The sequence below is a fragment of the Accipiter gentilis genome, chromosome 18 (genome assembly GCF_929443795.1).
Source record: "Accipiter gentilis chromosome 18, bAccGen1.1, whole genome shotgun sequence".
Taxonomy (NCBI): Eukaryota; Metazoa; Chordata; class Aves; order Accipitriformes; family Accipitridae; genus Astur; species Astur gentilis.
In genome coordinates, this window is record NC_064897.1 from 15,647,184 (window position 1) to 15,669,879 (window position 22,696).

At 48.7% G+C, this 22,696-nt stretch overlaps 1 protein-coding gene across 3 annotated transcripts in view; it reads right to left on the reverse strand.

The window, feature by feature from the left end:
- Positions 1-7,494: 7,494 nt before the first annotated feature.
- Positions 7,495-22,696, reverse strand: part of LOC126047774 (cat eye syndrome critical region protein 2) — a 97,443-nt gene continuing 82,241 nt past the window's right edge. For all 3 annotated transcript variants that reach the window (XM_049821863.1, XM_049821862.1, XM_049821864.1), the window contains 11 exons: positions 21,387-21,543; positions 17,437-17,566; positions 17,112-17,149; positions 16,924-17,015; positions 16,512-16,638; positions 14,679-15,109; positions 13,411-13,539; positions 12,451-13,273; positions 9,009-10,416; positions 8,046-8,151; positions 7,495-7,765 (listed from right to left, as the gene is read on the reverse strand). In XM_049821863.1, the coding sequence (XP_049677820.1) occupies positions 7,760-7,765; positions 8,046-8,151; positions 9,009-10,416; positions 12,451-13,273; positions 13,411-13,539; positions 14,679-15,109; positions 16,512-16,638; positions 16,924-17,015; positions 17,112-17,149; positions 17,437-17,566; positions 21,387-21,543 (3,447 nt within the window). In that variant the 3' untranslated portion in view covers positions 7,495-7,759. The remainder of the gene's footprint in view (positions 7,766-8,045; positions 8,152-9,008; positions 10,417-12,450; positions 13,274-13,410; positions 13,540-14,678; positions 15,110-16,511; positions 16,639-16,923; positions 17,016-17,111; positions 17,150-17,436; positions 17,567-21,386; positions 21,544-22,696) is intronic.

The window sequence follows — 22,696 nt, forward strand, 5'->3', positions numbered from 1 at the left end:
GAGAAATTCGGGCTAGCAAATCCAACCTTTCCTAAACAGCACGGGCAGTTGACCAGCTCAGTTTCTAACCGCGACGAAGACGAGCAGGACCAGCCCTAGAGCGTTAGGTCCTACCACCCAGCAAGACACCCCAGTCCCGAGCCCCATGCAGGTCAGATTCCCCCACCGAAGGATGCAGGCAGGGGTTCTTTTCACAGCTTGGTGTGGGAGGTCTCTGCCACAGCATCAGCTCACCCTCCCGTTGCCCTGGGACAGTTGCAACCAGTTGGCAGGGGCCAGGCTTTTGCCCCCATGGCCCCTAAACTCCTTCCCCACCCAACAACAAAAAACACAGCAACATAAGAACAGCCTCACCCAACGAAAGGCCCCCGTTTTCTCCTTGTGCCCCCAACAGACAGATTACATTCTTTACAAACTTACAATAATACAAAAAAAACCCCAACATCACCCAACTTCAGAAAAATGGACATAGTGACATAGGCTCTCCTGCTACCTCCCCCATAAATGCCAGGTGAAGCAGCAGCGGGTCGCTTTCCTCCCCCAGAGGCATTGAATCGGTGGTCTACCCACCCCTCACTCCGCGGCAACAACAGGCACCCCTCTTCCATGTGCTCTGCTTTGTGGACAAGGCTCAACTTTACCAGCTTGCTCCCTTCCCCTTCTACCTTCCCAAGCAGAGGAAGCAACCAGCTCGCTCTCAGCTACCAATCCAACAGTCAATCCAACAGTCACTGGGAAAGCAGGAATGTGACATAGATAAAATGCAGGGCCACAGAAAGCACCTTGCTTCCCACTCAAACTGTGAAACCCCCCAGTGTTTCATAGCCATCCGTTCCTTGAAACAATATGGGAAGGTCAAAGTTGCACTGCTGCACATTATTATTGCTCAGAAAAAATCAGGCAGCAGTGTTCATTGATCTATCAAGCAAGAGAGGCAACAGTTTTCATGGTTGTACATAGTATATATTTTAAACCTAAGCTCCCTTGGAGGTAGGCACGCCAGGATCATGAGCGGGAACCCTGCACAGGGGCCAGGAGCAAATCCTTGTGCTGGCAGAGGGACAGACAACTCTGTGCCAGGGTGGCAAACCCTGGGGGCATATGGGAGAACACCAGTGAGCCACTGAGGACACCTTAATTTCATGAGGACAGTAAATGTGTATTCCCCACCTGCTTTATATATGCATGTGCAGAGGAGACAGCTGGCAAGTTCAACCTTCTGTCTTTCTACTCGCGTGGGCAGTGAGCTTTCATCTCTGCACTTGACAGCAACAGACTGCAGCAAAGTGAGCAGAGGGAAAGAAACTTGAAAGCTAGGAAGCAAGGAGAGGGGAAGTGTTGGTGCATGACACAAAAGGGGATCAGAGGACTTTCCAGACTAAAAATTGAGGCCCGAGCTCCTGCAGCTGCCTGGCTGGCTTCAGAAAGGGAGATCACTCCTCTGACGTACTCAACGGTTTTTCAGTGCACTATGTATCTGTTTGCCTCTTACTGATTTGAAGGCCAAAGGAATCCCTGATGGCCATCTGGTCTAACTTTGTCCATAACAAGGGAATTTTGCCCACACAGAGTCAGTTCCACTTTTATTTAGAAGATATTCCACTTCCTGCCCTTCTGCTAGTAAGCCATGTGTTTCCAAACAAAAGGGGCAAAGGACAGAGGGACTTGCTAGAGTTGGTGAAAATCCCAATTAATCCTCAGCCCTAATTAATCCTTTGTCCCCTCTTCCACTGGTGGATGTAGCTCTTGCTCTCTCCTGGATGTACTGTCCACTTTGACATCCACATTTCAAAAAGAAGAAAATCTTTGCCAAAAGAAATCTAGGCCACTGCTGCGGATTAAGGACCACCCCCACCCCCCTCAGTCAGTGCAAGGCCAGCAGTGTTAAAACTACAGAATGCTCCATAGTCTCTCAAATAATGCATGTGAGCCGAGGCAGGAGAGTAATCAAAAAGGGAATGGCACTGCACAGCTTGCTACACCTGCACTTTGAAGGTACACTTGGATGTTACTATCTAGTTTCAAATACATACAACCCTGTCCTGAATTTCCTTGCCTACGGGTGGACTGAGCCTCGCGCTTGTCATCCCAGGAGCTCCTATTTGGAGACAGCTGGAAATGGGTCCCCCCCCAGTTCTTTTTCAGAGAGGGAGGTGGGCAGCAGAGAGTGAAAACCAAAGCGCATAGTTCATTATGTGCTGGTTAAAAGCGTTTTCCTTCCGCATGGGCGGCAGGGGTCCTGCCAAGCCCAAATGTGCTTTATCCCCATCTGTATGTTAAACAGGTACAGATGGGGAAAGGCTGGAAGGTCAACGTTTGAGATGCTTTCTCAGTTACAATAAGCACACACTCTTAAAGCTTGTCACATGGCCTGCAGCTGCAATGCTACTTTCACAGCCTGCTATCTCAATCTCAGCCTTACAGAAATGTTACAGCACACACACCTGCTCTTCAACCACCACTGCCGAACTAAAAGCAAAACAGGAATTCTGCAAGAGCAAACTCCTCTAACACCAATGCACCACAGTAAAAACTTCTTAAGGGGTAGTTCTGGTTAAGCACAGACCCAGTTGCATGGTTGGTCTGCAGCGAGGGGAACCAGGGGCAACCACACCATCACCAGTTCTCCTGTTTGTCTTCTCCAAGCCACCCCTCGGGATGGTGCTTCTCCATCACTTGCTTCGACACCTTCTCCAAAACTCCACAATGCACCTGGCAATGCACCGCCTCCTTGGAAAAGGAAAGCAGAACAAAGCCATCAAGAGCAAAGCAACACAGAGAAGCACAGAAGACTGACAGAGATCAGTAGAGGGGAAAAAAGAAGGTTGTTTTCTAATTATACTTTCTTTTTAAATGGAGAAGTGTTGGGGTGAGAAGCTGCAGGAGAACTGCCTCAGTCAGCAGAATGAAAGACAGCCTCTGTGAGTAGCGTTCAGATAAGACATCAAGAAGCTGATAGCTCTCCAAGACCCTGAGAAACCACACTTACAAAAATATACACAGGAGATTTGTTTCGGAAAGTCTGCATGGGAAAGGCATTTGGCAGACAAGAAAGAATCGGAAGCTCTTCCAAGAAAAGTGTCTCCATGTACTTTAAAGTCACAAATCAAACCAGTTGGGCCTTGAAGCTTCAAATTTACTTTCCTCTTTTGTCCTCCTCATTGCAGGCTGGTGCCTTGGATTGCTACTGAGTGGTTTGGTGGGTCACACCATGGAATTTATAGACTGCAAACTTCTGCTGGACACAGCTAAAAATCACTGTGAAGCCTCAGTGACTGGCCTTCTTAAAATACTTAGTTGAATTGCCAGGGCCTGTAGGACTTAAGATGCCCAAAGCTTCCAGAATCCCAAGGGGAGTTTATACAATGGCACTTATAATGGCAATTGAACATCTCAGGATCTTGGGAACACCACATACCACTTGCAAAGGAGGTGGTGGTGGGGAGAGCAAGAGGCTAAAAAGCCAGAGTAGCATAGAAAACTCTTCTGAGAATATTGGAAAATTTTGGCATGTTCAAGCACGGTCAGCATCATATTTGTTCTATGTATTATATAGTCTCGTTTAACAAGAAAACCATAATTATAGCAAAACACATTCTCTGTATGGGAAAAGTAATAGCTACAGGAAACTTTGCAAAGTCACTAGCTCAGGATGCTTGCTGCAAAAGGACCAACAGTTAATATATTATACTACAACAGCGCTGGGAGATGAGAAAGAGGGCTTCCAAGCAGAGTCCAGATTTTCTCTGTATTGTGTTAAAATATTGTTTAAGATAGTGACACAAGTATAGCACTCAAATGCCAGGATATTTTAAAATGCAGCTACATTTCTCTTGCACTGTATGCCAACCCATGGCAAAAAGTACCACTCCGTACATAAAGAGCTGCCATTTTACTCTCTTCTAAATCCCTCCTTAAACCCGTCTCTTTCACAACACCTACAAAACAGCCCTGTGCAGCACAGGTTGGGAAACCATAAACTATAAAATCCACATTTTCTGCTTCTCCCTGTACATTTCCATTGGTGTTCCATCCCAGCAATCCACTCCCAGCCCCATGCCCTCTGAGGGGTGCCCATTTTCTGTGATTTGCTCAGATTGTACCTACCAAGATAGGGCTCTGATTTTTGGGGCAACCCTAGATGTCATCATAAAAAGAAAAAACAAACAAACAAACAAACCCAGCCAAACACTTATGAACAAAGCATTTGAAAGTCTGGAAACTCAGAGCTAAGATTCCACAAGCAGCTCTACATCTTCATGTGCCCTGTCCCCAGGATAGCCCTATCCCTGTAGCCCAGCCATAGTTCCTCCAATGCTATATTAGTACTTTTCTAATATAAACCATGTGTCCTCACAACAGCAGCTTGTTAGTCACTTTAATAAGAATTACTGACTACATCAAAAGCCATTTACCTAGAAACCCTCCCAGGAGGAGTCAGCTTCACTACTCTGTTTTGTCTACAACCTGCAAGTCAACCCTTCTCCCATATTTGCATTATGTCAGGTGAGGGATAATATCTTCATGTTGCACACTCCACATAGGATCCTCAGACTATCTATCACTTACACTCCACTACACTCTCCAGGCAGACCACAAGCAATTCTTGCCTTTCTTATTCAAACCCTGTTTTGATCTGGGCTTGGTACTCATCCAGATACCATGACCACTAGAACCATGTTTTCAGTGCCAGTTCCGTCTGAAGGCCAAGAGTGTTTCAGCTTGGTGGTTTTTTTTTTTATAGCTTCCAAACCCCTCCTGTTCCACAAAGTTCACAATGAGCTGAATGAAAGGCACTTCAAATATTCAGGTAACTGTCTGTGATACAGAAGACACAGGCTGAAGTACAGCAGGGGTCATTTGCAGAATCTACATTCACATTTCCAGAATTTCGATTACTTTGCTACAAGTTGCATTTTACAGTTCCTCTATTTTTAAATGTGCTATTTCAAATTATTTTTATAACTACAATGAACTAAAGATTGCTTTACAAGGAGAAGCAACCATGCTTTCATTTGTCCCAGGTTTATTGTCTTGAAGAGCAGTTATGCTTGCACAGTTTTTCATAAATACCTACTACTGCTTCAGTACCTCCTCAGTGGAAGATCTAGACCTGCATTTCTGAGCAGCTGGGGCACCTCTGGAAACCCACTGCCAGCTGGCAAGCCAGCAGGAGACCCTCAGATCTGGGACAAATTTGGATGAGCCATAGCCTAATGTTCTTGGGTGGGGAGAGCTATTCCCTGTTTCTCAGTCAAAGGACAACCTTCAGGATCATCTATTCCAGTTTACACCAATCCACTAGTGACAATTGCTCTCTGACAGATGAACACAAACACGGAAAAAACCCACCACAAAAAAATCTCCCTTTCATAACGTAATGGCATCTATAGATAGAGATTGTAAGTAATTGACATTATATTGAAGTCTTCCTTTGTGGAGGTCCCAGCTGTCCCAGGCAATTCACTGGACTAAGCAGACAACAGCTATAGTTCAGAGGCTAGCTGCAGCAGTGGGTACGAACAACTGCATTTATAAACAAGTTTGTGGGAATAGCATTAAGAAGTTTAACTCCTGTTAGGCTTGGAAAATGCCTTGGCCCTACACAGCTCATCACAGGCAAAAGTACAGTAGCAACAGAGCAGTGGGACTCATTGGTAATTGGGCACTAATGTGGCAGTGCTTCCTTTCTCATCTTTTAGGCTTTTTGTTCTTCCAAAAGCTTAGGACAGAAGGAGTAATGGCTCAGTCAGATGCTACCTGACATTTGCTCAAACAGCTTCGCCAGCACATGGTATATCTACACATCAGGACAAAGGTGATGCAGTCATACAGGCTAGTGCAATCCAGCTAAAGATATGGGTGATGGCACCATCCAAGACGACAAAGCAGCCAGAATTTTCCAGAAACCCAGAGACAAATACCCACCCCTAGCTGGTACCACAGACTAAAGGACATGCTGCTCTGCCCTCACGTCTGCTGCCACTTGTGCTTTTGCTAGCACAATCTGTCCAACACATTGGCACGTCCTCCTTTTAACCATACTGCTGTCCCCCAGGGCAACCAGCAGTTTGCACTACGGCTGTGGTCCCAGCAGATCTTGCTGCCCAATCTTCTCACACAGCAACTCCACCTTGTTTTACCCCAGCTCCCCCAAGAATAATCAGCTGTATTTCCTTGTTACGTTTAAGATGTGAATAAACGTCTGCCAATGAGATTCATATGAAACTCATTTGTCAAACCTACATTTAAACATTGGTGCCTGGCAAAGCACTGGCGCACAGGCGTTCCCCAGTGCAGTACTGCAACTGGTGAGGAAAGCCCCTGCAGACTGCTCACAGGCTCTGAGGGAAGCTGCCACTAGCCCTGTAGGACTTGCTACTACGGCATCAATGATGGCAAAGGTAAACCAAGTCAACTCGAGCACAAAGCCCTCTCGTCCCTCACCCCCTGAGCCATGCCACTTCTACATTTGATTTCAAATCAGTGCTTTCCGATTCACTCGCAACTTGCAAACACAAATCCAACGCCATTAGCCAACAAACTGCTCACACTGCAGTAAACCAACCATTCCCCCAAAGCAGCCTCATGCTGTTCCTTCACAGGCAACCAAGAGTGGTCAGGAACCACAGGGTACCATCAGCTTCGCTGCTGCTAAGAAGTGAATATAGCCAAGGGACAGAGAAAGAAAGGTGGGGGCTTGTCTCCACTCCTCAGGCAGCAGGGCAGTACAGATTTGCACATTATTTGTTCTACTGGATAGGTGCTGCTCCACCGGTTTCAATGAAAGAAGCCTAAGATGACCAGTTATGTCATTTTCTGCTTTCTAGAGCATACATTTCTCCTATGAGAAAGGCAGGGAGAAGGGTATTATACTAGCAGAAGGGACAATGCCATGAGTGTCCTGTCCTGGTTTCAATTCCTGGTCCTGGTTTCCTTGTTCCCCCATGATGACAGGAGCTGGAAGTGCACTCAGGCCCTAGATCCAGAGGGGTGGAGGTGGGGGTGAGAGGGGAAGGAGGAAGAAGACAAGAGAAAGAGGAGGACACGTTATGCTCCTGAGCAATTCCTGCTATTAAGTCAACCAACTGTCAGGTCGTGTCTCGGTTGCAGAAGACAGGAAGGAGGACAGCAAGTCATCCATCACACGTTCCCTCACCTCTCCCCGCTCCCCCCAAACCCTCACCCTATCCTGAAAGATTTCAGTGTGATATGATTGTAAACAGTTAAGGATTCCTCCAGTGCTAAGCCCACTACAAGCTGGGCCCACCCCCTCCCCCGTTATGTACAATACATTCACCAACAACAGAGATTTATTTAAAAAGGCAACAGGTTAAATTCTGTAAACTGGATCCAGCTCCAAAACACACACATTAATACTACAAGTAAAATTCCATCATCGTCCTCTTCCACCCTGAAAAATATACCTGAGTTTAGCAGTCAATGAAAGTTTCCGTCCCCACCCCCGCCCTCCCCACCCGAAAAATCCCTCAAACCCTGAACGAGACGCAGTCTCCGGTCATGGAAAGCCACTAGTTTGTGATGCTCGCCCTGCGGTGGCGAGCCAGCTGCTTGGCTGGCTGGGGCCCAGCACCGCTCCAGGTTTCCAACACAAAAGCCGTTGCGGCACCATGTTCCACGGACCCAGGAAGCTACATGCTGCTTGGGCGAGGGGAGGGTGGGAGGAAGGCCTGCCCCTCCTCCCCCTTGTCCAAATCACGTGTGGCTTTCGTCTTCGTGAGGTCCTTCCTTCCTCGGACTAGCTCTGGAAGAGGAAGAACAAGAGTTGGAGACTTTAACTGGCAGCTTTAGAAAGGAGTAACCTCATGATTGCATGCAACCAGTTCAAAGCTAGCACTGCCGGTCCACCTAGGTTACATTTTACAGTCGGCTAAGACATAGAGACATCCCCAACTCCTCTGCACAGCAGCAGTTCATTTCCCAGCTTCCTCCAGTGCATCCCCTCTCATCAAATACTTTACTCCTTTAACCAGTGGGAAGGGAAAGACTTGCATTTCAACTCTGCTCTCTTTAGCAGCCCTTACTTGATCCAGAGGCAACACTGATGGTTTCTGTGACGTCAGATCTTCCCGGGACATGGTTGCTGTAGGCATCTTCGGGAAGGGAACTTGAGCCTGATGCATTTGCATTCTGGAGCCAGGTTGAATGGAGAGAGTTTTAGCACATGAACACCAAGAGCAAATCCTGTCTACTTTGTCGAATGCATACATACAACATTTGCATACAAGCATGCACCCTGTGTATTCTTCTTTCTGGCTTCCCCCCAAAACACCACCTTTAATCCATGCCACTCCCCCAATGGCTTAGTTGTAAACCAAGCTCCCTGAATGCTAGAAGGAGCACTGTCATGCTGGGACTATGACAAAACAGTAACAGTTGAAGCACATTTATAAAATCTGAACAGGGAATTTTCGGAGTAGCAGAATTTTCCAATCGGGAATAAAATGTGATATGCACAGTCTCAGTAAGAAGTACTTTTCTGTGAGGGAAATCTGAGACAGAGACGAAGGGACGAAGGGCAAAGTCAGAGGAGGGGAAAAGGGGGCAACATTGAAGTAAAGGAGCTCATAACAAGAGGCTAATTTCCACTTTAGTTAGCTACTCTGCCTCACTATGAGAAAGTTGCCGTGAAATTCTTGCAAAGAAAATGGCAAAAGTCCATTTGATTAAGAGATGCACAGCCCTGGATGACACATTAACAAAACACTATCAGATAAAACAAAGCACTGGTGTGGGGATGGATGGGACAGGCTAATAGGTCTCCATCATAACGATTGCTACTTGTTTTAAGGAGCTGCAATGAGACTTTCACTCCAGCTTAAGAGACCTCTTACTCCAAGGGCCTAAGAGTCACCTGATAGCCTTCCAACTTCGATTGCCATCTCCTCTGACTTCAAGCCATATCCTTTCAAGGATATCCAACACTTATCGTCACCCAGGCATCATCCCCCTCCCGCCTTGCCTTCTCGTAGAAAACATGGTCTTACCCCGAGGGTCTATACAAGTCCTGGGGTGGCACCCCCATGCCACCTCCACTGCCTCTCTGCTCCATCAGCAAGGCCTGAAAGTGACCTACGTTCTCCTCTCGGCAGCGGTACAGGGGTCCCTCCTGAGAGAGGCCGTTGGCCTGGCCGGAGGCCGGATGATGAGACAGGTGAGCATTCATGGGCGATCCATATGTCCTGGGCTGGAAATGACTGGCGGGATGTCGGGATGCGTAAGGAGAGCCAGTCTGCAGCATCACCCCGTGGGGAGGGAAAGCCGATGGGCCAAATCCCATCCCCGAACCCAGGTGCGGTGGGGGGGCTCCGTAGAGGAACTCCCCCGCTGCCACCGAGCTTTGCCTCTTCGTGGCCGCGTTGTGGTTGTCCAAATCAAGAAACTCTTTGGGACTCTCTGGCCTTTCCTGGGACTCCTCGGACTTCTCGTCTTCAGGCCCCAGATCCTGCCCGTCGCTCGGAGAAACCTCTTTGGCACTCGCTACGTCCATGCGGTTCGGAGAGGCCAGGGCGGCGCTCAGTGCCTCGCAGCCCTGCAAGCCGCTGGCGGACCCCCGGTCTGGGAAAGGGGGTCTGGCCAGGGGCGGGTGGGCAGCGGGGTGCCCGCTGGGGCTGGCCTGGGGGTGGAGAGGCCTCTGCCAGTCCGAGTAGCCCTGCGGACAGGCGTAGTAGGGCGGTCGCTGGTAGTGGTGGTAGGAAGGCTGAGGCTGCGGCTGGTAGGGGTAGGGCATGCCCTGGGGGGGCCGATACCGGGGGAAGACGCCGGGGTGGGTGCCGCTTGGCTGGAAGCCCCGTGGGGGAAAATGCTGGGGGTGGGAGGCGGGAGGAGGCGGCTTCCCCCCCATCACAGGGCCGAACCCCTGCAGGCCGGGGTTGATGTGGTACCGCCCGGCCGAATTTGGGTATTCCAGACCAGGCATGTAGAGAGGGTGGAACTGGTTGGGGGCAGCCCCCATGGAGCCGGTGTCCACGCCGGGGAGGCCAGTGCCCTGCCCCATGCAAGGCACGGCCGCTTCGGGGAGAGCCTTCCCGCCGCCACAGAGGGGTTTCTCCAGCAGGCTGGCGGCGAGCCCCTTCCCCTCAGCGCCGGCTACTGGCCCCTCACCCGCCGCCCCATTCTCAGGCAGGGGACCCCCTCTCTCGGGGGCGGGCAGCAGGTCCCTCACGCAGCCTGGGCCACCGGCGTAGCTGCTCTCTGCCGGCCACGCGCCTTTGCCCTGCCCTGCCTTCAGGTCGCCCTTCACACGGGAGCCGTCCCCCTCCCCGTCCGGGGGCAAGGCGCGCCTGGTGCACTCCATGGGCAGCGGGGGCTTGGGATGAGGTAGGAGTTTGGCGTAGGCCCCGTCAGGAATGCCGATGCACTGAGCCTTCTCGTCGACGCCTGCCGGTGGCTCCACTGGAACGAGAGGGGAAAAGTCACACATTGGACTAAATTTGGAAATCGGCCCTCCCCGCCCGACACATACGCACGCCTACTCACACTCACTCAAAGCACACGTGCCAAAGAGTAATTCCTGCCAGCTTAACCAGGTCTACCAAAGTAGCCTTTCAGCATCTTCTGCTGCGGCTGACCCAGAGTTGCTGGGCAGTTCTGCCTGACAGGTCCCTAACATCTGGATGGAAAAAGTATCCCACTTTTGTGCAAACAGAAGAGAAAAAGAAGTGACTTTCTAAAGCCATGAAGGTCCTTCCATTGTAAGTACTCACTCTTCTGTGGGGCTGCAGCCACCCACACCCATCACACAGTCTTCCCTTCAGAGACCTTTAGTAATTCTGGAGTGCATTTTTACAAAGTTGGGTGACTTTCAGTAGCTGCTTCTTTTAAAAGAGCTCTTTTAAAAATTACTCATGAGATTGCACCTCTCTTGGAAAGATGCCACACGTGGACAGAACCCTCAAGATACAGCACACTGTAATTTGCAAGCCACTGATAAGTCATACCTCCACTGGAGTGACATTGCACGCGTGGGTTTGGTCTGACACATGGGTGTGCAGAGGCTGCCTAATGGAAAGGCAGAGTTGGGAAATACCACAGTGGGGTCCGCACGATGGCAAGATAAGAAGTCAGGGTAATGGCAGCCTGATTTCAGGCTGTGTTGCCCTTTCTGGTCCACAAACCCCACTTGCCCACATCTTGGGCAGAAGTGCTACCACACACCAAGATGCCGTGAAGCTGATCACAGCCATATTTTAACCAACTGTGATTTGGAGGTGCGGCTACTCTGCCCTGCAATCACTCAGCATCCTCCCCTAGTCTCTGTTCTATATCCAGCACAGTTAAACGATGATGACTTTTAAGCAATGCCACACAAGGAAAGAGTTTCCTCTTAGTGCAAGGCACACGAGGGATCGATAAAAGATGCAAGGGTTTTGATCTCTAGTTTACCAGCTAGAATTAATGAAAAAAAAATTTTTTTTTTGATCTCTGGGGTTTTTTGATCTCTACTTTAGGTTTGTTTTATTTTTAAGGGGTTTTTTTGATCTCTAGTTTACCAGCTAGAATGAATGAAATTCAACTAGAAAGAAACTTGTGACGGCACACATGACACACTGCCATCCCACCTGAATTGACACGGCTGCTCAGGGGCTTTCAGGCAGTCCTGTTGTGTGAAGATTTTGAGAGCGCACAAGGCACGTGTGCATTTCAGAGGAGAAGCCATACTGACATATACTCAAAGGAGTATATTTAAACCAGTTATTCACGTAACGTCTTCTTTCTTTACCTAACTCTCTGCAGATCCAATTTTTATATTAACTCCAAGTGAGCTCTAGAAGCATCACAGCCTATGCTTTGCATTTGCACCCCATGGCAAACTGATAACTTGCAGGTATAGCTGGGACAGAGGGGACCTCTGGCAGGCTACAGTGGAACAAACCCATCTTAAAAAAATCTAAGCGATGGCTGGAGTAGAAAATGTATTCCAATTTAGATTAAAAAAAATAAAAAGGCATGTGTAAAAACTGTGTGCCCCACAACTGTTTTATCAAGATTTTAATTATTTTCTAGAAAAAAACCCCTGCTTTGGTTGCTGAGTCTCAGCCACTAGTTAAAATTGGCTCTGGTGAGCCTGAAGGTCAGGGCATATTTTCCACTTCTCTAGTGGCAAAAATCCAGATAAAGCCACATTTGCAGACATAGATTTTGTGCATCTGCATGACAATTAAGGTTTGGGCCCCTACAAGTTTGGAGCCCAAGAGCAACAAAGCTGCCCTAGGGGTGCTTCTGCTCCCTCCCCACAAGTGCACACCAGCGGGCAGAGGGTCTGCCCCGGCACGGGAAATGGCGGTGCTGTGCAGCGGGCGGGAGGGATGCCTGGCAGGAAGCAAAGGGGAGGCAGGCAGGGGGATGCAGGTAACAGATGCAGGCAGGGAAGGTCAAATGCTACAGGCAGGGGCTGCCGCCTTGGCGGGCGGGTTCTCGAGGTGTTACCTTGGTTGCTCTCCGACTCCATGGTCTGACCGGTCGGATCCTGCGAGCTCCCGTTCCCCACGACAGGTTTCGGAGGCTGCATGCCGGCGGCAGAGGCAGCGTGAGCCAGCTGGGGAAAGGGTCCGGGGAGGTGCGGCGGGGGTGGCTGGCGAGGGTGGTAAGGCACACCCGGTGGGCACACGCGGGAGGACAGCTGCTGCATGGCGATCATCTCTGGGCTATCCATCATGGAGTCCCCGCCCTGGCACCCTCTTTGAACCTGAGGCGGTCCCCCAAACAGAGTGGCCGGCGGCTGCGGCATCCTCTGGCCGGCGGCTTTCCCGGGCGGTCTGATATACCCTGAGGGAGGCACCCCGTGAGGTAGGAAATTTGATTGCTCGGTCCACTGGCTGGGAGGCAGCGGTGCCCTCATGGCCCGGGGGTCCATCATATGCCCCAGGGCGCGGGGCTGGAGCGAGGGCCCCGGCCCCATGGGCGCCTTCTCCTCCGGCCCCACGGCGCCCTGGCTGCCAGGGCCGTGGCTGCCGTTCCACAGGGCCGGGTGCGTGCGGTTCAGGTACTTGTAGGGCCGGTACATGTGCCCTGGGGGGACCTCCGAGCCCTCCGGCGGCCTCATGGGGGGCCCGTTGTGCCTCGGGGGGAGGAAGCCCTGCTGGAACTGGGCCGGTGGGTAGACGGTGTCGGGTGGGGGGCCGCTGACGCGCCCCAGCTGCAGGGCGCCCGGCCGGGGGCTGAGGCCAGCGATGTGGGTCGGTCCTGCACATGCCTGCTTCTCCGGGGCAGCCAGCCTGTGCCCACGGTGCTCGCTCAGTCCGACGGCCGGCTGGGGAGGAGGTGGGGAGAGAGAGAGAGAGAGAGAGAGGCAGGGTGGGTCTCGGTGAGAGCCGTCACACCGAGGAGGGAGCGGTGGAGACCTGCAGGTCCCGAGGTGCTGAATCCCTTGGTTGCAGCGTTTCTTACCTGCATGGCAAAGTGCTGGTGCTGCTGGACCGGGTCTCCGGGGTGGGGCTCAGGCACTCGCGGCGAGCCATACAGTTTCGTGGGATCCGATCCACGCAGGGGACCAAAAGTTCCTGGCACGGCTGGTCTCTGGGGGATGAGGGGGGTGTGGGAGGGAGAAATAAAACAATCTGTGAAGCGCAGAAAAGGACTAGAGCTGCTGCAGGTGAGGGGAAGCCAAGGCTGGAGGAACCACACAGATGAGCAGATGGGCTTTTTGGAGATACCATGAAAAACCTGTAGTCTCTTTCCTACGAGGTGACACAGCTCCCCTGCCAAAGCCACTCTCTCACACCCCAGCCACGTGTCCCTGTGCTTAAGGTTGCAATACACTCACTTGCCACCCAACTACTTGGGAGCAAGCAAAAAGACTGGAGGGGGCAGTGGTTCTCTCCAAGGAGAGAAGCTGACCACAAGAGTATGCAAAGTAGGATGGCGGAACTAGGATGATGGTGGAACGTGTTGAGTTTTCTTCAAAATACTTGTTGCCTCCAGCTCTCCTATGGTCTCCCACTATCTGCATCACAAGAATTGCTCTAAAAATCTTGTTTGATCTCTAGCTAACAGGGCAAGGGATAGCCTGGATCTCAGAGCAGCAGCTGATACACCACACCACAAGACATCATTGGTTAAAATGGAAAAGGCAGTGAAGGATGGGTAAGGAACAGCCCAGAGGGGAGGCAGAACAGGTGGCATTCAGAGAAGAAATGTTGGGCTAAAGAGAGGTCACTGCTGCAGTCCAGGGTGGCCTTGTGTTTGATTTTGTTTACTGCTTTTATAAATACTCAAGGCACAAATGCAGTAGTACACAGACGGCACAAAGTTACCAGGCATCTGTAAACAATTGAGACAAAAGAAGGCCAGCTTGTTCAGCATCATAAACTGGAGATTAAAGAGGAAATGTGACTGCTTTCCATGCACAACGGGGTAACTGTCCAAGGAAAGAAGAGAACTGGGGGAGCCAGAGCTGGTGCAAGCCCACATGGGGGCATGCCAGCCATGGGAAACATTAGGAGACTGTTCCCAGGTAGTGTGGCAAAGACTGAAACTGTACCAGTTTAAATCTAAGGGCTGAAAAGTTTCAGTTGTAGAAAGCATAGCCCTGACCCTTAATCTCTGGGAAGAGGTCCTTGCCATGCAGTAGGGATTTCACAGTAGAAATTCATTCCCCTTTACCTCCCTCCCTCCACAGGCCTGATGGGTGAAGAACAGCAGAAACCGCTCCTTACCATCTGGCCGGGATGTGGCACAGGGCTGGGCATGCCGCCGTACTGCAGAGAGCGAGGGAAACCTCGTCCATTGGAAGGGCCCACTTCTCGAGGAGGCTGCATTGGGTTGCCACTTGGATCCTCTGCAGAGGATGAGGAGAAGGAGGAAGAGGAAGAGGAGGAAGAAGCAGGAGCCCTGGAAGTAGCTCGATATGGTGGAGGTTTTCCTCCATTTTCCAGGCGTTGCTGCCTCTTGCCCGGTCCATCTGGGTCTCGCGACCGAGTCCAAACACTGCCTGTGCTGGAGCGGCCAGTCCGCCGGCTCCTCTTCTCTCGTCTCCCGTCTTCTCTGATCCAAAACTCCTCATCTGTGTCTCCATCTTCCCCAGGGAAGTGCTTCATCATTGCTCGGTGGAAACACCTCTCTAAGTTGTAAGCCATCTTGGTGTATTCTGCAGTCAAAAAAACCAAACAACATCAGGGACAGAGACTTATAGAGAGAAACAATTGGGCAACATCAGACTTTCCCCATCAGATAACTCATCTCTCCTCCACAAAGTTTCTTTGAGGAAGACGTGTTTCTAACTAGTCAACTTTGGTTTATGTTCTTAAACTCCATAAGCAACGCAGCATCAGATTAGTTCAGTAACCCCACCAGAGGACAGGCACAGAGGCATGACAAAGTACCATTAGCGGCACAGCCTGCAGAGTCAGCATTAACTCAGTGTTCCAGCATAGTGCCAAGAATTACATTACAAGAAGCACCACCTCTGCTCTCAGAGATGTGTGACCTGCAGAGTTAGCCAGCAGAGTGCTGAGAGAAGAAATGTGAACTTCCAGCAATGCTATTTGATTACATTCAGGGGCTTTTCTTGGACTCGTTCAAATCTCTGCTGCATGCTACAAGACAGAGGAAAAATCAGCAAACATATTTATCCATGTACAGTTTCTAAAGCACTTGCTGACCCTGACGTGAAAGCTACTGCCAACACCAGTGTCCCCATTGCATCATTTCCACAGTACAATTCTGCTCAGAGGGGCTCCTACTTTTCATTGGAGTGGATAGGAAGGAAAAGACATGTGAGAGGTGTTAATGACAAGGGCTTGAAGCAAATGCCTTTCCAGTTGTTTCCACTAAACTAACCCTGAAGTTTCTGGGGAAACGGAGCTCTCAGTGGCAGTGCAGGAATGCTTTTACTTGGGGCCCACAGCGACAAGCCAGGCAGCTCTGTTTTTCCTTTCAAGGCTGTGCTGGTGAGACACAGTCTGCAGTGATGACCTACCATATGGGAAGTGATTTCTTACCTAAGCAACATATAGAATTTTAACTGGCATGGCAATTAAACCCAGGGTTTCCTGTTTGCAGACTCATGTTCATTCAATAGTCAAGGAACCTAAACCCTACATTTTCCATCCAAAGGACTACAAGCCTGATTCATTCCTCACTTTTCTGTGGTACTCAACAAACACTGGGAGCTAACCAGACTCCAATGCTTTTCAAAGTCTGTGTTAGATATTATGAGAAAAAGGGGCACACAGACACACACAAGCATACGAAGGAATGAGCTCAGAAACAAACAGACTTTCTTCTCTTTGTATGTTCTACCTTCACCATCTACCAACATGGGAGTCCCTTGGTATGCCATGCCCCAATTCAGCATGACCAAATTGTGCCAAAAACCTCACTAACGCCCCAGGCCATATTCCTCAGGAGCTCCTACTCTTTCGTCCAGCCTCCCAAAAATACCCTAAAAGAGAATAAGCACAAACCAAGTACTGGTGAGTGGGAAAAGATCACTGCTTGCTTTGACTGAGCACTGCAAATATATGAACTTAGCATCTTACTGCTCTTACCACTGCCTTCACCATTGTATTTAAGACAGTTCCTGAACATGGTCTTCATATCGCCCACAAATTCTTCCTTGGTGCAGTACTGACCTCCATTCAACTTCTTCTCCATGCTAGAGATGTCCATGGGGGCCTGAAACACAACAAAACGTACCTTCACTTACAGCAAGCATAATCGGGTTTACAAAGTTGCATAGCTAGCTTCCTCACAGAGAGGGGATGGGGAGTGGAGGCTGCTCTCCTGAGAGGCAGCACCTCATCTTTGGTTTCCATGACTTGTAAGGCTAGAAGGGACTACTAGAGTCATGCAGTTTGACTGTGAGGGTAACACAGGCCACAAAACTTCAAAACACTTCCAAAAAACTGCATCCCAGTCAACAAAGTGCATCAGTCAAGATGGCTGGACCACTTCCCATACCTTAATGATCTGGTAGTAGTTGGGAGCATACGATTCATCAACGGGCTCCAAGAAGGGCCAAGAGTCCTTGTGAGCCTTTACCACATCTAGAACTGGCAGTAGCAAAAGAAAGGTGAACTGTTACACACCCGGAGGAGTATTTTGCTTTGAGCAAGTCATGCAAAGGGGAAAGCTGGGGCAGGACTAACCTTTGTACATGGCTGTGAACTCATCATCCAGTTCAAAGCTGTAATGGGAAGCGCAACAGTAAATATGCAGACTGAGGACACGTAAGACATGCTCTCATACTTCATCTTCCCTTCTACTCCACACACTATGCCATAATGCTGACAAATAGGCCTTATCACAAACACTCCTCTAGCATGGACCAAATCCAGATGTTTCTCAGCTTATTCCTCACTGTTCTCCAACCTCAATTCTCCCTCCTCATTCCTGTGAATGATCACACTCCTCTCCTTCTCGTACTCACTACCTCAATGCACTCGTATGCTGCATGCCCAGTTGCATACTCACAGATCCTTGGTCCTTCGCTCTTCCCTGGTAGGGGAACTGGGATCCAAGTGGGAAAGCTCAGGGGGGAGCTCTTTCCCCTGTGCCAGCAGCCAGGCCCGCTCTTCACGAAGCTTTCTCCTCCTGGCCCGTTCTGCAATGGAGAGGGAAGAGAGGTGAAAAACCATTCAGCACTCCCTGTCAACAACATCTTGCAGGGAAAACGAAGGCAGGTCCTGCATCTCTCAAGAACTCCAGTGAAACGTTCTTGTTCTTTCACCAAAAGCAGCAACAGCACAGGAGCAGAGGAGGTGAGAATACAGCGCACCATCAACACGCCTCTTCACTTCCCCTTGAATTTACAATCATTGATTTTGAAGCATTACTGTGATACAGAAGCTACCCTAGGCGGCTTCCAGACAAATTTGTGACCATGGTGTGTTCAATGCACAGACCTAGGCATAGATCAGCACTGTGGAAAGAGCTGGCTTGTTAAGTTACCATCCTTCAGATGCCTCACCTCAGCCAGGTGAACTCAATGCAGCTGGTTTTGCACTGAAACGGATGAAGAGCAGTGCTGAGGGAAGGGTGAAGTTCTACCAGCTGAGTGGCACTGAGTAACTGAGGTCATTAATATCCTCCACCACCATGGCTAGCTTTGGGAAGATTGTTCAGGTAGGCCTTCATGGCCAGCAGCCAGAGCGAGCAAGCTGCCACACAGGAGGGCCACTGGGACAGCTTTGGTTTAAGAGGTGAGAGACAGGAAGAAGCAACGCTGGTAACATAACCTGTGGTTTGCAACCAGACAGCTGGCTAACAGATTGCTTCATAATAGAAAGTTTATGGGCTCTTATGAACCTCATTTCCTTTTTCTTATAGGAAATGTGAATTCATTTGACTTACTAAACACCTGTGGTTGTACCAACTTTCTGTAGGAGAAGAATTCTGTGAAAGTAGTGTTCAAGGAGAGATGTTATAGGAATAAGACACCAGAAAACAGGCCACATCAGGGAACACCCTGAGTGAAAGAAAGATGGGGGAGACTTGGCTAACACCTTCTAGCAGAGGCTCCATCTTTGGAAAATGCCAAAGACTCAAGAAGCACCAGCTCTGTTGGAAAAGTATTAATTTACTGTCTTACTCTGTCAGTCAAAAGCAAACTTGGGATGGGAGTTGAGGGCACAAGAAAACTAGTAGCTACAAGGTTGGTATTTCCAGGGGGGTCCATGGCCAGATGTGTCAAAGACTGGTAAAAGCAAGTCCAAGTTTCCTGTTAGAAGACTCTGGGTAGCACTGAAGTTGGGAAGACAGGACTTGCGTCTTAGATGCCCTACAGAATCTAACAGCATCTATTATAACATTTAATGATGAGAAGTCCAACATCAAATTGTAGTTAACAGAGATTATCTGAGTCTGTCCAAGCACAGTTCAGTACTTAATGCTTCTTCTGTAAAATCAGCACCACTTAGATGACATCGTAATGGATGCCCAAGTGAGAAAGATGAGTAAAACATGAGGCGATGAATTGGGCAGCAAAAGGAAAATCTCATGGCAACAGCAGCCAAGAGGTAAGGTGATGTAGATTTTAGAAATCCATCAAGGTCTGCCAAGGATCTGACCCGGTAAACTGACAGGAATCAAGGGAGCCCTGGAGCCCTGGTACCAGACTGGAGCTCATTCAGGATTAATGGCGGTTCCCTCTACCATGGCAAGTGATTAATAAAGGATGTTAAAGGTCACTAGCAGAGCTCATTGTCATGCTCTTGGCCTGGGTTGAGTCCTACCCAGCAGCTTTCAAAATCTCACCAATGCCCTAGAATGGATCTCAAACAGCTAGGAAGTCATATGTGTGAGACAGAATGTTGGAGCAGCATCTGGGAAGAGAACTGGGAAACTCTAACCTGCTGTTGTGGTAGAAATCTAGAAAGCTGCTTTAACTCATAAATTCAGGGAAGTACAGATGGGCCCAGCAGGAGGCTCGCTACCTGGGGCATGTGTTGGAGTGGGAGGAAGTGAAATGCCAGACTGGAAACAGGAATGTGATCTAAAAACAGGCATACAGTCCAAAAACCGAGAAGCAGGTGAAGTGCTGATGAAGTTCATCAGAGAGCAGATATTTCACCCTGTGTTTCACATTATCCTCCTACAGAAGACCTTACAAAATTAATGTTAAATCCCAAACACACTGCATAATACATGAAAATCTTTGTTACCCTAAAATCTCTGTTGACGGATGTCCAGTTTTAACAAGTCTGAACCATGCAAAATGAATTACTTCATTTTCAAATCACTTTCTGTCCCTCATAAGAACTGTTATGAAAGTAAATGCTAATGGAGGGTGTGCTTGTCAATAAGGAAAGATGGTTAAGAAGCCAAAGTTTCACCTCAATAGCTGCCGTTTCTAGGGATGAAAAATACTGCAGTGATTTAACTGAACAAGTCAGCCATTTAAACAGCCTTTCCAAACAGCTTTTGCACCAGCTTAAAAGGAGACTTCTCCTAAACTGACTAACAGCCTAAACTGACCAGGGACAGGTTTAAACTAAACTGAAAGAAACTGCACAAACCAAAATAAAAGCATGTCTGCCAAGAAAAGCATGAATGTTTGCTAAACTGGCTTAAAACAGTTTACTGGCCAATCCAATGCCAGTTTCTTTGAGTGTCTCTGGTGCCTTTGCATCAGATGATGTAGTGATTGCATTTACCCAGAAAAGGACATGGGTTATACCAAAACAAGACTTTTTTGCAGACACAGTTATCTTTGCAGCTCTTCTGGAACTTCAAGATTAATTTTGTCTATACAGATGGAGAATTAAAGCACAGAGAATATGCAATTTGCCAAGGTGAGACAGATATCTGTGGCAGATATGGAAGCTGGAAGAATCAGTTTAAAGCACCGGATTAGCTAGGACTGGTAACCAGGAATATATGAAGGCCAAGCAAGTAATTGGATTTTCTAAAGGTTAGAAAAGTAAGCAGGTAAAAGAAACTATTCTTAGATAACATCTGGTCTGCTACCAAACATCTGGTAGCAGACTGTTTCATCTTGGAAAGTTTACAAGTTTTGCATGAACTTAATCTTTTTTCCTTTTCTGATTCTTTATCCACTTAAGGATTCATGATACTGATATCGCCACACATTACCACCACAGTTTTCTGAAGATATTCAGCCTTTCCCTGGAACTGCAACAGCCCAGCTAGCCACTGTGGCAAAAGCAGCAGATAAAGGAATCCTCGTAAGGGATGCTGACAGGGAGAAGGTGGTCAGAAATTAGTCTGCTCTTAGACACCAGTGCTTACATGTACTGGCAGGACGCCTGCTGTCTGTGCCTTGATCTGACATATTAAACACAACACAGCTGTTTCTTGCAGAACAGCTTAAATCAGCATTTAATTCAAAACCACGAAAAAACAAGACCAACAACTGAAGTTGCCACTTCTGGTGCTGTATTTAGCCTGGTCCCCTCATTTTTAGTTCTTCAGTTGATAAGGCCAGTAGCAATATAAAAATACTCCTCTTGCTACTCCCATGTTGTCACCTTCCCTTTCTCCTCAAAGGGAATCCTTTTATCACGCATTGGGCCAAAAGGACCAAATGCTATTCAGCAAGAGCAAAGCCAGCTAATCCTGCACACAGTGAAATCCATGAGGACGCAAGTGGGGAGACAGAAGAGAAATGAGGAACAACTCAAATAGCAGGAAAAAAAAGTACAGCTCGGGCAAGGGAGAAAATAAGCATGATTTGAGGAAGACAACATAGCTGAAGGGTGCACTAGAGAACAGCCACCAACACCAAGGGAGCTAGACAAAGGAAAAGAAGCTACAGTCAGACCAATTTATCAGAGGTAAGTGCAAGAAAAGATATTCCCCTTAGCAGGTCTGGCAGGGGCAGAATGCAAATGGCAGATATTAATTCAAGATCTCAATCTTGGCTTTGAAAGCTTCCATCCCTGCTTCACACTGGCTGCATGTACCTTCCACTGCTTTGACCTTCTCCTCCATCTCTCTCTTCCTCTCCTCCTTTAGCAGCTGTTCCTGCTCCCTCTTCTGGACTGCTATAAGGATTTGGCGCTCCTCCTCTTCCTCTCTGCGCCTCTGCTTCTCCATTGAACTCAGCACGTTCGGGTTTACCTGTAACAAAATGGTACACCAAAAACTGTAATGCATTGTGGCTTATTAAAGTCTGAGCAGAGGCAGGTTTACTTTGAGCAAGTATTAAAGCATACCTACAATGAATGGCTGGGGGAAAAATGAAAGGAATAAAAAGGATTTATACATATGAATTCTTGGATGAAAAGCAACATGTAAAGGAAAGTTATTTGTCAAGCAATGAAATCCTACTGAGACAGGGACAAAGGAAGGAGAAGCAATGGGTTAGACAAGCTGCCACTCTGCCGGGGTCGCACCGCATGTATTTCCCTCTGGGCAAAGGATTCAGGCTGCTGACATCCCCACACAACACCTCTACCCCTTCCAGCTAGCAGAGGCCTAAGTTGCAAGCGCGAGCAGAAAGGACTACTCCGCCAAACCTGGCTTGGCTATAAAACACAAAGTACTTAGGATAGGAAAAGAGGCTGGTAGAGCCTTGCATCAAGGTTATCTTTTGGAGTGTTTTCCTTTCCCATTCAAAATAAGGCCTGCCATATTTCTGTGTGCTAGTCTCCCCTGAACTAGCTCTTGCTTGTTTGTTTGGACAGTTTTCCTGCTGGGTCCCCCAACCAGTTTTCTCATTCAAGGATGCCTGGCTCTTTATTGCCCCACTTCCTCACCTCCCCACTGCCAGCAGGCTGCAAGGCTTTGTTTGATCCCACTTAGACTGCAGGCTTCCCAGACCAGGAATCGCCTGCTCCTATTTCTCCAATAAAGTGGGAGGTATGTATATGGCAGTGTGGAATTACCTTTATTAGCTTAATTTAATTATAAGACAGATAAATTGGTCATCCACCAGCCACTCCCACCTCTTTGACTTCTGCAAGACCAAGATATGTGTGCCCTATAAGCAGGGAATATCAACCGGAAAAGAACAATGTGCATACAGTTTTCTCCACCTTCATTTTCAGGGAATAACCAGCAACTGCCACTTAGGCAGAAGGCATTTCCTGAGGATTAGCAATCAGCTGGGGTCCCTTGGCTGCTGTTCAGACCATCAACTTCTCCAGGCCCATTATTAATCCCCAGAAAAAAATCTGGCACCATGATTACTATTTTGTCCTTGTTTCATTGCCTAGAAGTAGAACCTCAGGGTGTTTTGATAAATGCCTAGAAATGTTGTCTGGTTTCACTG